Source organism: Rosa rugosa, chromosome 2 (assembly GCF_958449725.1).
Source record: "Rosa rugosa chromosome 2, drRosRugo1.1, whole genome shotgun sequence".
NCBI lineage: Eukaryota > Viridiplantae > Streptophyta > Magnoliopsida > Rosales > Rosaceae > Rosa > Rosa rugosa.
In genome coordinates this window covers 55,300,417-55,316,390 of record NC_084821.1, presented here as the reverse complement: position 1 = coordinate 55,316,390, position 15,974 = coordinate 55,300,417, and the positions used below count along the sequence as shown (strand labels likewise).

The window sequence follows — 15,974 nt, the reverse complement described above, 5'->3', positions numbered from 1 at the left end:
TGGGCTCTATGGGTTTTTGCCCGTTTTAATGAAATTACTCATTAGTCCAAAAAAAAAAAAAAAAATCTTTTGCTAATAGCTTTAAGCTTTCGTTGTCCGGAAAGAGATTCAGAGTACTGACATGCACTTGCATTAACATGAACATACGGTTGGATAACATCAAGTGTATTTTTTTGTTATTAAAAAATAAATTGACTACAAATATCAAGAACTGAGATTAATTAATAGATGTGGGGTTACTTATAAATTCCCATTTTTTCCTTTTAGATTGTTAGTCTTTTTTATATAATAAAAAAATACCTAACCAATAATAATAACCAGCTAGAGATAGTGGGGTGGTAGAAGGTCCCAGTTTAGAACCCCTAGGTCTGGCTTTCGAATCCCTATGAGGGCTTGGTGGCCAGCTAATGGGTGCTTAATGCTCTGTGGCGTTTGGAAGAGATTAGTCCGGTTTTGTTGGGATACCCCCCGAAGGGTGTACGTGTGTGTTGCTAACTACCTAACGCTAAGAGCAAGTTCACCCGTGGGTCACCAGGTCACCTACTATTCACTGTTTTTTATGTGTATTTTCATCCTCTGGGTCACGAGCACAGTGTATTTCGTGTATTGTGTCATCATGTGTCACCATGGTGACCTGCACAGTGTATTTCGTGCCCTAAGTCACGGATACAGTGTATTTCGTGACCCAGAGAGTGGAAATAAACACACAAAAAGCAGTGAATAGTAGGTAACCCGGTAACCGGTGAACTTGCTCTAACCTCCCCCAATAAAAAAATAATAATAATAATAATAATAATAATAATAACCAGCCAGTTGCCATAAAGTTTCAAATATTTTGTTACCTGAGGCTTAATCTGGATCTCTAATCATTATTAGTTTTTTTTAGGCGTTTGGATAATTGCAGGGACAACATGTGTTTCTTGGAAAGGCTGCTAACCTTTCATCTTAACAACATGTGTTTCTGTGGCTTAGTAGTTGATCTGTGCCAACCTTCCCCTTTGCAAAGGCTGCTATAGAATATGCGATACTGTGACATGTAAAAGATACATGCACGTGGTAGTCTCTTATATTTCATCTTAACAATAATCAAACAATTCTATTGAGCAACAATATAAATCTGCCCTCGTTTTCTCAACCTATAGACCTCTAATTTGTTTTTGGGTGGTAGTTATAATCTTTGCATTCTCATTGATGATCAGACTGTTTTTCCTAATAATTCAAACTTATATTTCAATATATGATAATTTAATGTCAAGATATAAATTTAAATTTATAAGATAGAAATCATAAATTCAATTTTACTCATTGGGGGTATAATAATAATAAAAAGCCTTCTAGCCTTTAACCAAAAATCATTATGAAACAAGACAAAAGATGCCGTTGTGTGGCCGCAGAATCTAGTAATTTATGACAGACCATAACATCAATTTAAAGTCATATATATGTCAATATCAAAATGTGAACATTATACCTTCAACGAAGAAACTCTTCATGAACCTTTAAATTAAAAAAATAAAGTCACCTACCTCCCATTAATCAACTAGAAGAATTATTGATGATATAAAAAAAAAATCATGGGCTAAATCTTTATTTTATTACTATATTTAGTTGGGACCCTAATGAGGTGGATTGGTATGGATAAACCATTTTCTTAAAAACCCTAGGTATATAATATCTTCAAGAGGCAAGAGCAAAAGAGAGTTGTGTGAAAGCTTGGTTGAGTAGGAACTGTAGGATATAATTTTGGTCCACGATAACGTGGGTTGAAGACTTGAAGTTTTGATCAACCATTGAATGGATTCTTAGACCAAAAAAAAGGGAGATTAGCTATTCATTTCTAAGTGAATATAATAATTTAAAGACGTACTAGATGATAAGAAATCAATTATTTTATATTTCTATAAAAAAAATACCAGTTATTTTATTTCATTAATTGATAGTTCATGTTTCAAATAGGATGAGCATAAGATCCTAGGTTAAAAAACCTATGCTTTCTCTATTGGATGGTGGATTATTTTTCTTCTTGTTGACTTTAGAGTAAAAACAAGCACAACTATTAGATTCAAACTCTTGTAGAAAACCAACACTCAATCGTTCGATACATTTGATTTATGAGCAATTGTAAGAATCTGAAATTTATTTCATAGTCTTACACGTAATAAAAAGCCACGTGTTAAATCTAATCAATTTGAGTTTATGTAACTATTTTATCTATACTATTATTAAGATAAGATGATTTGTTAGCCAAAACATATATTTTTTTTACTGAAATAGCTCTCAAATATTAAAAAAAAAACTTCAACTGTTTCCATATTCAACTACTAAAAATTGGTTTCATTATTTTAAAATACTTTTTTTTTTCAAAATTAAATGCAAACTCATATAATGTGTGTTTTCCTTCTAGTCTCTCTGATCTGGTTGAACTCTGAACCTCTGACAGTAACTCGATCGATTTTTCGCCCATCTTCCACCTCCACTAGAAAAAAAGAAATTGAAAAGAAAGCTTGAGGAAGACTCAAGACTCGTCAAAATAAAACGTGGCAGTAGGAAACTGGTGACGACTGGTTCGTGCTGACGATCAAGCTTGACTTTTGACCATGTCTATTCCAATCCACTCTTTGCAAGTAAACTGTGTTAAATGTACGCGCCACATTATCATTTCAGCTCCTATATAAGGAAACCCTTTAATCCTATATTATTAGTGGTGTGGGGTTTGTATGTATAAAGCCTTTTGGCTAGTTTGAGGAGTGAGTTAGAGGTACGGACGCAGAAAATTCAAAGGGGGCGCTCGCATGCATTAGTAGACTTTGCCAAGACTTACCCAGAAGCTACCTGGTTCCGTTTCACATTAACTCACAAAACCCAAATATAGTTGCACCCAAAACCCACGTATTTATTTTCATTTCTATTTCTCCAAAGGCCACGGTTCTCCTTTTTTTTTTTTTTCCAGCAAGAAGCCAAGAACAACAACTGGTCTTTCATTCCCTGAGCCACCTGAGGTGATTTTCTCTTCTGGGTCTTTTTCAAGTTTCCTCCTTTCTTTCTTTAGAACCGTGATGCTTCCCTTGGCTTGCTTAAAGCTTCTATCTTTGTTTGTTTTGGATATTACTGCTGATTCAAGTAGAGATTTTTGTGTTGTTCATGATGGTCTTGATTCATGATCTCTTATGGTTTGTGTTTTGTCTTGTTGAATGTTGGGACTTGTTGAGTGATTTGGTGGATTCAATACCGAATGGAACAAACCCGCATGATGAGTCTTCTTCCTGACTGGTCTTTCATGCTGTCAATATCATCAAACAGCAAGATTTGCTGATTTCAATTTGCATAGGTTCGGTCATTTCCAAAGACGATGGAATTCCGATTCTTGCTTGTTTGTGTGTTTTGTTTTATTGCACTGCAAAAAAAAATCAAGCTTGGACTAAAGTCAATAGGCTTGAAATACCGGTGCATGTAGTCGTTCCTGTCAACTCCTTGTAGCAGTAGATAGTTTGAACTTGAAAGATTAGTTGTAAATTCGTGAGCCACAATTTCATCTTGTTTTGCGTCTTATGCTCTTGTGGTAACTCGTACTTGATCTGAATAGATGGATGAACTCTAGTTTCTATACAAGCATGAAATGTACTAGTTCAAACTTGCTAATCAGTGTAGTTAGCATTGCTAAACAGTCTGTAATATAAATGACAATCCACAAGTAGTTGAAAGAGTCTATATTTGGTGTAATCTTTTCTCTTGGCACTCTAAACCTGGCTGAGAATAAAGTGGCGATCATAATTTTTGTTTAGTTTAGAGAGGGGAGAGCTCTCAAGTCAAGACTCGAGAGCGTTCCTGATAGGTTGCATGCTAATTGCAGTTTCAACTTTAAACAAGTTGCAATACTGGTGAACATTTCTTTTAAAAGGAATTAATTTTTGGTAATATGTATCAGGTAACATTAGCATGTCTAAATAAAAAAAACAAAAAATGTCACTGAATAATACATAATGCGATTGAATAAATAATCTAATTGCACTTTAGTAACTCCAAGCTCCACCCAGATTTTAGATTGCTTATGTCTCTGATTTTATGCACATAATATTAGGTTTTGATTGTTATCCTGGCCTGGTTTCAATTTTGATATGGTTTGGAGTTGGTTCCGGATCTGGAGAAACCAGAGACATTTTCTTAAATGTTTACCTTTTACTGAAATCTTTTGATATTTAGTTCCTTAAACACACATGCTCACAATGATGCAGTTTTGCAGGCCTTGAAGCGGCTTTGTTTAAACACTTGTAGACATTTGACCTTGAAAACGTGGTCGCTGGTGTATCACAGTTATGACTTGTTTATCCTTCATACTCGGTAGAAAGGACTCATCAAGAAAACTTGGGTTTGAAGTTGATGACGGTAGGCTGCAACTTTGATCATAGTAATAATGGAGGAGCTTGATAATCTCTCTGGAGATATTATTCCTACACAATACTTTCAATTTGAGATCAATGCTAGAGACACCATAGGTCTTCCCAAAATGTTTTTCACGAAATTGTGTGGCAAAGGACGTTATTAATATTTTGAGTGAGACATAAAATGAACAAATGAAATGCTAGTTTAATTATGCAACAAATCAGATTGGCATGCATATTTTGAAATTTGTTTTGGTGTCTGTAGCATTGATCTTATGAAAATGCTTGCTTATTTTTGAGATTATATACCTAAACTAAGTAAATAGAAGACTCTTCTCTTGACATGATATCTCAAGTCCCAAAGTTGCCTTGTGTCTACCCCTATAAGAATCTGAACAAGTTTTCTCTGTCAACAGAACTTTCTGGCATTCATGATGTTAAACTATACACGTACAGAGAGTTGAAGTTGGCGACTGAAGATTTTGATATAGCCAATAAAATCGGGGAAGGTGGTTTTGGTTCTGTCTATAAGGTAACTGCAAATTTTCTGTTTTTACATATTTTTCAGTATATTGCTTGTCTTATCAGTGTTGTATATGGTATCGTAGTGGAAAAGATTATTTCTCACTCTAATTGAATTGCTGTTCTGGAAAACCAGGGACAACTTAAAGATGGAAATCTTGCTGCTATAAAAGTTCTTTCAGCTGAATCAAGACAAGGGGTGAAGGAGTTTTTGACTGAGATAGATGTGATCTCAAAAATAGAGCATGAAAATCTAGTTAAGCTCTATGGCTGTTGTATAGAAGGGGACCAGAGAATTTTGGTCTACAACTACCTCGAGAATAATAGTCTTGCACAAACTCTTCTTGGTAAGTATATAACTTTGTCCATCAGCTTAAATTCCTTATTGGTGTTTACAAGTGTCTGAGTTTGTGTACGTGTGTGCTTTTGATATATACATATATAATATGTGTGTGTGTGTGGGGGGGGGGGGGGGGGGGGGGGGGGCTTGCGTGCTCTCTACTGTGAGGATCAGTTCTGAATCTTCTGAGGCAATGATGCTGACAATTTTCAGGAATAGTTTTATGAATGTAGTTCTACATTCTTGCCTTATATATTAGTAGTAATGCATTATTAGGCTAGAATTATGAATGCCAACAGTTATCTAAGATCTAGTGATCTGTCATTTTCCATTAGAATTGAAATCAGTCGTTGTGTAATATTATTATTTTTTATTCGTTAAACTTATGTTCTTAGATGTTTCATTACAGGTGGAGGTTTCAGTAATATCCAGTTTAATTGGCGAACACGGCGTGGAATATGTATCGGAATTGCATGTGGGCTTGCGTTCCTTCATGAGGATGTACGTCCACATATTATTCACAGGGATATCAAAGCCAGCAATATTCTCCTTGATAAAGACCTAATGCCTAAAATTTCAGATTTTGGCCTTGCAAAACTTATCCCGGCCAACGTGACTCATGTTAGCACACGAGTGGCAGGAACAATGTAAGTTGTGATGCTTTGATAAGCTCATAGAACACTCAGTTCTTGCATTATCATACTTCGATAAGCTCACATTAAATTTCTATCTGTCCAAATATTTACCCTTGTAATTTTATGTTTGTGGTTTTAGAGGTTATCTGGCACCAGAATACGCAATACGAGGGCAATTGACGAGGAGAGCAGATGTTTATAGTTTTGGGGTACTCCTTGTGGAAATAGTCAGTGGCAGATGCAATACTAATACACTACTACCCATTGAGGAACAGTATCTGCTTGAAAGGGTATGGATTTTAGTTTTGCTGTTTTTATGAAAAAATAAAATAAAAATAAAAATAGGTGGTGAAGGTTGTTCTACTGCTTTGTTATTTCCCAGTTAGAAAAACCTTTTATTCCTTAAATTAAGTCAAAGAGCAATGCCATTAAAGGCTGAAATGATCAGAGTAATTCTGAAACTGGTAAACCTAAACCTCTGTTATTGGACATAGGTGTAATATCTGATCTTTGTAGAAGCTACTGCTTTGTTATTTCCCAGTTAAAAAAAACTTTTATTTCTTAAATTAAGTCAAAGAGCAACGCCATTAAAGGCTGAAATGAGCAGAGTAATTCAAGAAACTGGTAAACCTAAACTTTTGTTCTTGGACATACTGGACCTATACTGATGAGGCTTCTGAAGTTTTAAACTTCAATCCCTTCACATTGTTTGTTGAGGATGTTGGTAAACTTTGTCAGTTGCATTTTTAAAGTCTGGAATCTCTTAAATTTTAGAAAAGTGATTTCATAGAGTTATATAGTATGTATAGTATAGGCGCCAATTCTGGATGTGGAAATCAGATTGATAAGATAATATTTTGAAGAGGTGGTGAAGAAAAAATGGAATGGGGGGAGTCATACCTAACTTTTGGAGACTTTGCCTTGGTTTTCATTTATGCCATGTTGACTACCAAAAATCATTTTGGATGGCTTGTCTATATAGAGTTTCTGCAGATGACATATCATTTACTTGAGGCACTGTTGGTAATAATTGCATTCTTCTATTGCAGACATGGAATCTCTATGAACGCAGGGAGCTGGTTGGTCTGGTAGACACAGCATTGAACGGGGATTTTGATGCTGAGGAGGCCTGTAGATTCTTAAAGATTGGTCTTCTCTGCACACAAGACACTCCGAAGCTCAGACCATCCATGCCAACTGTGGTGAAGATGCTAAAAGGTCAGAAGGAAATCGACGATACTAAGATAACAAAGCCAGGCTTGATATCTGATTTCATGGATCTCAAAATACGAAGCCAACCGAATAGTAAGAAGCCTAGCGAAAAGACCACTGCTTCGTCCTACAATGAGTCCTCCGGTTCAGACAACCCGGACAATTCAAACCTGTCATCAGAAACCTCAGCTGCTGCTATTTCCACTTTCATCACAAACCTGTCCTTTGAAACCACACCTCCGGGTACTACAACCTTCGACTTCAAAACCATATGAACTGAGCGCTTACAGGTTACAGAATGTGTCGATTTGATTTATTCTTATATATAGGGTTTTGCGGCTTCTTGTAAATTGTATAATTATGTTTCTTTTTCTTTTTTTTTTAATTTTTTTTTATACCATACTACACCTTCCTAGCTGGAGGTACTCCAATGTAAATGGATCATACTTGGTAATTGAGAGAAATTTTTCCTGGCTTCAATGTCTTTCCGGCACCACAGTAGTACAGACATCCTCTCGAAATGTATCTAATATGTTATGGACTATATTTACCATTGCAATTAGGGTGCAGTGGTGGACCATAATGATTTTCATCATTGTTGTATCTTGACTTGGTAACACATTGCTTAGAGCATCTTGATTTCATCAGCCTTGCAGACATGGAATCTCTATGAACGCAGGGAGCTGGTTGGTCTGGTAGACACAGCATTGAACGGGGATTTTGATGCTGAGGAGGCCTGTAGATTCTTAAAGATTGGTCTTCTCTGCACACAAGACACTCCGAAGCTCAGACCATCCATGCCAACTGTGGTGAAGATGCTAAAAGGTCAGAAGGAAATCGACGATACTAAGATAACAAAGCCAGGCTTGATATCTGATTTCATGGATCTCAAAATACGAAGCCAACCGAATAGTAAGAAGCCTAGCGAAAAGACCACTGCTTCGTCCTACAATGAGTCCTCCGGTTCAGACAACCCGGACAATTCAAACCTGTCATCAGAAACCTCAGCTGCTGCTATTTCCACTTTCATCACAAACCTGTCCTTTGAAACCACACCTCCGGGTACTACAACCTTCGACTTCAAAACCATATGAACTGAGCGCTTACAGGTTACATAATGTGTCGATTTGATTTATTCTTATATATAGGGTTTTGCGGCTTCTTGTAAATTGTATAATTATGTTTCTTTTTCTTTTTTTTTTAATTTTTTTTTATACCATACTACACCTTCCTAGCTGGAGGTACTCCAATGTAAATGGATCATACTTGGTAATTGAGAGAAATTTTTCCTGGCTTCAATGTCTTTCCGGCACCACAGTAGTACAGACATCCTCTCGAAATGTATCTAATATGTTATGGACTATATTTACCATTGCAATTAGGGTGCAGTGGTGGACCATAATGATTTTCATCATTGTTGTATCTTGACTTGGTAACACATTGCTTAGAGCATCTTGATTTCATCAGCCTTGTATCTTGACTTGGTAACATATTGCTTTTATAAGCACAAACATTCTTTTCCTTGTGCCTTCATATGTTCCATCTAGTAGTCAATCAATTCTTAAATTGAAAGGTTATAGTCACACCTCTCAATTTGTTAACTCACCAACTTTCTATAGTATCCTATGATCTTTAGCTCTCATTGAAAGCCACCACACTCGATAGTCATTTGGTTTGACATCGTCACTTGAATCTTTGATTTTGAGTCCACGTAAAATTGGGTTCGCAAAGAGACTTGCCCGGCGGCAATACTAGAACGCCGATGAGACTAGAGGGAAGGGGGTGTGACAACAATTAGGTCATTTAGGTGTGACCACAACCTCTCTTCCTAGACAAACACAAATGTATGGCTATAATCAAGCAAGTTGTTTGTTGTGTGTACGCATCACACTAAATTGCCTATCAACATCACACTTATCCAGTATTGACAAAAAGAAGGTAAAGCAATAAAGTGGCAAAACTAATAGTAGGTGGTGACTTATATCCATGATTGGTGTGTGGAATTAAAACATGGGGGTAGTGGCAGTTTAGAATCACTAAAAAAAACCCAACCAACATTTCTATATATTCTCAAGGATGTTCTTCATTTTCTTTTTTTTTTATTTTCTATTAACCATTAGGAATAAAATCACTAGTAAAAAAAGATGGGACAACTTCAAAAGCTCAAAGAATCCAACCCCAATCCACAAAGTGACAAAAGCCAAGCCAGAGCCAAAGCCCAACTCTACTCCCTCCCTCTTCTTCTTCCTCCCCCTTCACCTTTTCCCAACTTTCCAACTTCTTTTTCACGAGCTATCCCTGCAAATAAAGCTAGGGTTTCTCTCTCTCTCTCTCCTTCTCTCTCTCTATCTCTCCTACTCCGAATCCATTAAAGCTTCAACCTTTAAGGCTTTGACCCCTCCTAACTCACCTGTCGGTGCTCCAATTCCTTCCCTCACTCCCCAAGTTCTCAACTTTCCACCACACCCAGATCATCTTCATCAAACCCATTTCACTTATTTTCAAAGAGACTGAGTCTGAGAAGCTGCTATTGGTTTTGGGTATTGTTGTGGGTTCAATAGACATTCAGACATTGCGGTCAGAAAAGCACAGAGAAGAAGCATTATTTCTTAAAAGTGGAATCTTCGCATTATTTTTCCTACTTGTACTCCCTCCTTTAGCTTTAGTGCGTGTTTCTGTTGGCTTTTGCCCAAGCTTGCATGTGAAGCAATATCAAATGAGGACCGTGATTGAATTTTTGGGAGGTTGGGAGCTTCTAGATCTTGCTCTTAATCCGTGAATTCGAGCTAGGCTTTTTTTTTTTTTGCTTTTGCAGCTTGGTATTATATCAGATCAGGGTTTTGTTTTTTCTCTGTTCTATGGACTACATTGATGGTTTAGCATTACAAAGTTTGAGTCTTTTCCGATTTTGGATTGGAATCCATGGTTGTAGATAGCAACATCTCTAGTAAGCAGTAATTGGTGTGTGTGTGTGTGTTGAATCAACGAGGTTGTAGTGATGGAGGATATAGGGATATACAAGCAAGGCCTGAAATGGCTGCAGTCTCAGAAGCATGTTTATTTTAGATCGAAAACAGTTGTCAGTGGCTATAGAGATAAAATGGGGATGTTTGCAGAGCGGCATTGGCCGATGGTGTGCAGTGGGTGCTCCAGAATGGGGCGGCTGTTGCTCTTGTTGTTGTGTTATTGGAGGGACTGTGTTATAAGAGGCTTTCGGTCATTTATAGGGTTTGGTTCTGCAGCTTTGCTTCTTATAATGTGGAGTTGCTTTCTCAGTTTGACTTCCATGTCTTGCTTGGTTTATGTACTTCTTAGTATGGTATGATTTCTTGTCATTTCTTTTCACCTCTTGATCTTTTAATTGTTTTCTTCTGCCACTGATTTGACTTCTGGTTTACCTAATAGTTGTATGTTATTATCTTCTTTTCATTGTCCAATAAAAACTTTTTTAGGAATTTAGTTTGATCATACAAATGGGGAAATGATAATTGGGTTGTCTCTGATTTCTGGGCTTTTCCGTACGTTTGGTTAATAGGTTCAATCATTTACCAAAGAAAGAAAGAAAAAGATAATTGGGTTGTACAAGGTGGAACTGATATGTGACAGCATCAAACCCATCAAAGAATGATGATTACTTTTAAAGTTCTAATACCTTGGAAGGATTCGATTGATATTTTGTATAGGGGGTTAGAAGTAATGTGAATCAGATGAGCAATTTATGATATAGGATATGCCTTTAGTTGGCCTCTGGGAAAGCACTAGTGGGGCCAACATTTGGTGGTTGATCTATGTGGATCCTTGAAATAGAGCCCGGGTCTCAACAGAATCCCAATTAGTAAAAAGCTGAGTAGTTTGGTTTCTGCAGAGATTTACACAATTATAAGAAATTCGATTTAACTTCTAATTCAACTGGAATATACTGTCTCGAATGCTGAATCTTTTTGTATTATTTTGTTGTACATTGTGTTTCATTTGGAATCATTTCCTCAAAATGAAATTCATCTATGTGTCAAATAATCTAGGAGATTAATGTGTAGTAACTCAATGTCGTCATATGAAGCAGCTTTATTTCAGGAAGATTTTCTTTAGGAGGCCAATGAGATACCACTTTTGGGATAACAGCATGTATAGGTCCTGCTCATTAGATTGACTCTTTAACTTTGTCGAACCTTCATAGACTTATTGCCATAAATCCTGATATCAGGTGACAATATAGATAGCTATGAGGTGAGAGTAGTGGATTTTGAAACTCAAAAGTAGATACTTTACTTGAATGAGTAATATACATAACTGCAGAATACAGTTTGAAAAACTGCCACTTACAGTTGGGCCCAATATTTCAGGGAGCCGCTGGAGCTGCTGTTCATTACTTGGGATACACTCCCGGAATTTTTATTGTAGGGCTCTTCGCTATTCTGATCTTATGGATGTATGCTAACTTTTGGATAACAGGAACATTATTTATAGTTGGAGGTATGTTCGATTTCTTGTGAACCTTAAATTTAATTTCAGTAACATGATGCAATGGTGTTATCCTATTTAGTGTGTAATGTGTCTACCATTCTTTTCACTCTAGCTCTGTTGCCAATTTATTTATGTTGTATGAAGCATGCAAGCTAGATACTTACCACTCACCGGCTTAGCAAAAAGTGATGAACAGAAAACAGATTCTGGTCATCTATAGCTGACTGTTACTTGACCATCAATATGTATCCTTCTTTTTTCTTTTTGCTCTCCTTTTATCTTGGGTAGCGTGAGGAGTTTGTTTCCACGATACAGACCCCTTGACTATGGATTTTCTGCAAATTTTGTGGGGATTTTTCATGGAAAAGAAAGCACCTATATCTGTCTGGTGATTTTGGAAACCTTCTTTATGAGAAGTTTTTATTGCTTTTTCTTTAGGCTGCATAGGCGTGACATGTGCCTGAGAAAAACTTGCAGTATAGCAATGGGCTAGCGGCCTGGGAGGGCTTCTGGGTTGGTGTGCATAGTAACTCTTTTTTCACTTGCTCAATACAAATTCCTGAACTCTTAGATTCACATTGAAAAATCTGAATATAGTTTTATCTTCTCACAATAACAAATTTTTTAGGTGGCTAGTACATGCCCTTAGATAACCAGTTACATTCTGCTGATGGTTGGTGGTGAAGGTTCTATGGCAGAGGGGAGACACAAGGCCTGAAATAAAAGATAAAACCTTAAGTTTCTCATAGATTTTATTTTTACTTTCCCCATTTAGTCATGTCTTATGTGCATTTGGTAATGTATTTGCATTTATTTTCATCTCTTTCATTCATAGTGTGTGCTGTCAATCCCGGATGACCTCAAGTGCTTTTCGCATGATGATAAACCTACTTCAAATTCTATGCAAATGCAGGTTATTTGTTCTCCCTTAATCATGCACGGTTGGTGGTCTTGATGGCAACCGTATATGCTATTTATTGTGTCAAAGTACAAGTTGGATGGCATGGGGTTCTGCTCGCAATAAACCTTGCCTTCTTTTCCAACGATGTATTAAATTATATTCTCCAATGGTCTGATAAGGTGACTGAGAGCCCACATTTTGAAGAGCAGAAACAATCAGAAGAAGTTATGGAAGATGACTTTTCTACAGAGTGTGATTACTCTATTCCTACTGATGAACCTGAAAAGGTGCACTCATGTAAATCATCGAGCAAGCCAGCTACTTCAGCTGTCATTAATATAGAGAAAGAATCCTGTTCTAGTAGTAAGGTGGTCAAAGAGGAAACAAGTTCAGCTGATGAGATGCAAAAAATACTAAGCAGTATTAATCATTATGAAGCACTGGGATTTCCTCGCCACCAGAAAATTGATGCTGCAATTTTGAAAAAGGAATACCGGAAGAAGGTGAATATTAAATTTCCTTTATTATTTCTCTTCTGATGGATTGAATGACTAATAAGATCTGTTTTCCTCCCTCTTTCTATGTACTAAATTTTATATAATTACTCGAGGGAGAGGAGGTACTTTAATCGCTTTGACTAAACTCTAGGACCATCTAGTAGTGACTAATGAAAATTTATTAGAATCTATGTACCGTCTTTTTATGAATATAATCATCCTCTAATTAGGTTCTTAAATAATGATTTATCAACCATCAGATATTGACAACTGCGCCACATGGGTCAGATGCATCTTAGTTGCCTAGATAATCTGATTTGACAGTTAAGAAAGAAGTCCCCATTAAGTATCTTATTACAGAATATTTACTTATAATGATATTCTCCTACCATATAATTTGACATGCTATGGTATAGACTGTGAATCATGATTGTATGTATATTGCATTAGCCATTTAAACATTATTCTGTCTAATTTCTGGTTTTGTTTGACTTCTTAACAACACTGCATGCCATAAATGTACATGTAAAGGGACTAATCCTGAGCCTTTAGATATCTGTTCAACAATGAAGGTTAAAACACTTAAGATGAGAATGCGTGTTTACTTCTCAACCTAGTGATGCAGGGTTGTTACTTGTTTTAGTACTCTCTCTTGTGGGGTCATTTATGGATATATTTATGAGCTGTTATTTAAAAGCTTACTAATCTCCTCTTTCTCAATTATTGCCTGTTAACTTGTATAGGCCATGCTTGTGCATCCTGATAAAAATATGGGAAGTGCACTAGCAAGTGAGTCATTTAAGAGACTTCAATGTGCATATGAGGTATGTGTAAATAAAGCACTGTTTTTATTCTACTTTTGATTTTGATATAATTATCTAGTTATTACTTAGAGATGTTAATGTTTTCATTGTAATCCTGCTCTGCTACTCACAAAGGTATATGTTTTTAGGTTCTTTCGGATTCCATAAAGAAAAGAGATTATGATGAGCAATTGCGGAAGGAAGAATCAAAGACTAAGAGCGTGTGCCAGACCTCTTATGCTACTTCAGCTCAGGTTAGTGATGTTTAGTTGCGTGCTGGGCAAGTATGATGCATTTACAATATATAATGTCTGACTTGTCCTCTGGTATGAATACTCATTTCCATATATTAAAAGAGTAGTTGCATTTGTAGGGTGTCTTATCTAATGTTAGTAAACGCTAGTTTCTGTAATTTGTCTGATCAAGATTGTGTCAATATACTTCTACTGTAAGCAGGACGGTCCAGGTTATTGTTCTGAAGAGTCGCGACGTATACAATGCACCAAGTGTGGAAATTCTCATATATGGGTGTGCACCAATAGAAGTAAGACCAAGGCTAGATGGTGTCAGGTCAGACATTATATTGTTATATTTTATTTTTTCAAATTTTAACACTGTTAAGTGTGCACTGTCTATCTTATCAACTTTTCAGTTTGTTGCATGAGATATAATTGTTTGGATCTGTTGTGGGATTAGGATTGCTGCCAATATCATCAAGCAAAGGATGGAGATGGATGGGTCGAGTACAAAGGATCCATAGTCTTTGATAGGCCTCAGAAGGTAGTTTTCTTGCAATAAGTGCTTTTCTTTTATGTTTCTGTATCTACTTCTTAGACCTCATGAGTTCTTAACCTTTTTCTCAAATTTCAAGCAATTTTATTTTTCCTTTGTTTAGTAAAACTTGGGAAAGAATGATAATTTGGAAATATGTAAGTTCAAGTAAACTCTCAAATGCATAGAGATGAGAGCCAGCTATCAATGATTCTTTTGAACGATTTTCACATGATTTCCCTGTTTCAATGTCTATAATGCATGTTCTAAGGAATTATTTTCAACTTCAATATAAAAAGATGCTTTATTGAATGGAATTGAATTATGATGAATTTCCTTCTTGCCAACACTGTACATATAAGCAATCCCTCTTATCTATGTTGAATATTTGGTAGGTGGAAATACCGCGAGCTTTTGTTTGTGCTGAGAGCAAAATCTTTGATGTGTCGGAATGGGCAATTTGTCAGGTCAGTGTTCGGAAGTGTGGCCTTGTTCTACATTATTCTGTGCAGTTTGAACAAAATACTTTCCAGAGTGGATTGGCCAATTAATTTATTGTAAAAAGTGATCCTGAAGTTGTCAGATTTTTGTAAATGGACGCTTAACTTGCCATTTAGAACATGCTGATCCTTTTCAGTACATAAGAAAGCACCTCGTAAGAGGAAGATCATGGTTTGACATCTTACAGCTTCAACTTCTTCCGTACAGGGAATGGCATGTAGGCCCAACACCCATCGGCCTAGTTTCCATGTAAACATGGTTGGTTTGGAGAAAACTCAAAGATCCCACTCAAGTAGATTCCCATGGGATTTGGATGCTGAAATGATGGATGAAGATGAAGAAGAATTTGAGGTGTGGCTTCAGCAAGCTCTGGCCTCGGGTCTCTTTTGTGAGTCCTCAAAACGCCGAAAAAGTTGGGCTCCATTCAAGTTTCATCAATTGGGGAAGAAGCAATGGCGAAGAACTTCGTGCTAATTAACTCTCCAAGGTTGTGCCAGAAAAACATCTGCACATCCCATTGAGAAAAGGATCTGACTATTCTGGAAGCAAATAGTGAGGATTGTCAAGATAAAGATTGGCAGCCTTGCTGACTTTGAGAGAGGTGGGTAGGTATCAAATTAAGAGAGGCAAATGGCTTGGTATCTTATGATCAAAAATGGATAGACCCTTTGTATCACTACCCCAAAGACAGGCATAAGAGCTCAGGTTTTTGTTGCTTTTCTCAAGCATTTAACCCTTTGTGTTCAATCAATTTGGGTATATAATGCTTCCTACCCAAATGATGCAGCAAAATCCACCATCAACTGAGCCTATTTGTACATATTCTTTTCTTAATAAAATTTCTTTCCACAGTAGAAACCAGAAAGAGTGGTGTGTGTGTGTAGTTTGCTTGTATAAGAGGGGATTTCAATTTTGATGATTCCATTCTAAATATTGTTCTTTCAATCCG

General features: G+C 36.6%; 2 protein-coding genes across 5 annotated transcripts; both read left to right on the top strand.

The window, feature by feature from the left end:
• The first annotated feature begins 2,706 nt into the window (after positions 1-2,706).
• On the top strand, positions 2,707-8,387 carry LOC133728543 (cold-responsive protein kinase 1). 4 transcript variants are annotated; one of them, XM_062155945.1, is made up of 7 exons: positions 2,707-2,999; positions 4,241-4,383; positions 4,796-4,911; positions 5,038-5,248; positions 5,651-5,888; positions 6,016-6,166; positions 6,926-8,387. In XM_062155945.1, the coding sequence occupies exons 2-7, from the start codon at positions 4,314-4,316 to the stop codon at positions 7,361-7,363; spliced, it is 1,224 nt and encodes a 407-aa protein (XP_062011929.1). In that variant the 5' UTR covers positions 2,707-2,999; positions 4,241-4,313; the 3' UTR covers positions 7,364-8,387. The 4 variants fall into 4 exon arrangements, with proteins under 4 accessions (XP_062011929.1, XP_062011930.1, XP_062011931.1 ...); XM_062155946.1 differs by having other exon boundaries at positions 4,233-4,383; XM_062155947.1 differs by lacking the exon at positions 2,707-2,999 and adding an exon at positions 3,043-3,328.
• Positions 8,388-9,261: 874 nt separating this feature from the next.
• On the top strand, positions 9,262-15,870 carry LOC133728541 (uncharacterized). The gene is made up of 9 exons (XM_062155942.1): positions 9,262-10,407; positions 11,432-11,561; positions 12,466-12,956; positions 13,694-13,774; positions 13,903-14,007; positions 14,210-14,323; positions 14,450-14,533; positions 14,920-14,991; positions 15,233-15,870. The coding sequence occupies exons 1-9, from the start codon at positions 10,087-10,089 to the stop codon at positions 15,497-15,499; spliced, it is 1,665 nt and encodes a 554-aa protein (XP_062011926.1). The 5' UTR covers positions 9,262-10,086; the 3' UTR covers positions 15,500-15,870.
• Positions 15,871-15,974: the final 104 nt, after the last annotated feature.

Bases quoted from the DNA above. Each gene is read 5' to 3' on its own strand.
- LOC133728543 (XM_062155945.1), top strand. From the start codon at position 4,314: ATGACTTGTTTATCCTTCATACTCGGTAGAAAGGACTCATCAAGAAAA. The intron at 4,384-4,795 runs GTAGGCTGCAAC...CTCTGTCAACAG, and splicing joins TGGGTTTGAAGTTGATGACG to AACTTTCTGGCATTCATGAT. The intron at 5,249-5,650 runs GTAAGTATATAA...GTTTCATTACAG, and splicing joins TCTTGCACAAACTCTTCTTG to GTGGAGGTTTCAGTAATATC.
- LOC133728541 (XM_062155942.1), top strand. From the start codon at position 10,087: ATGGAGGATATAGGGATATACAAGCAAGGCCTGAAATGGCTGCAGTCT. The intron at 14,534-14,919 runs GTAGTTTTCTTG...AATATTTGGTAG, and splicing joins TCTTTGATAGGCCTCAGAAG to GTGGAAATACCGCGAGCTTT. The intron at 14,992-15,232 runs GTCAGTGTTCGG...TCTTCCGTACAG, and splicing joins CGGAATGGGCAATTTGTCAG to GGAATGGCATGTAGGCCCAA.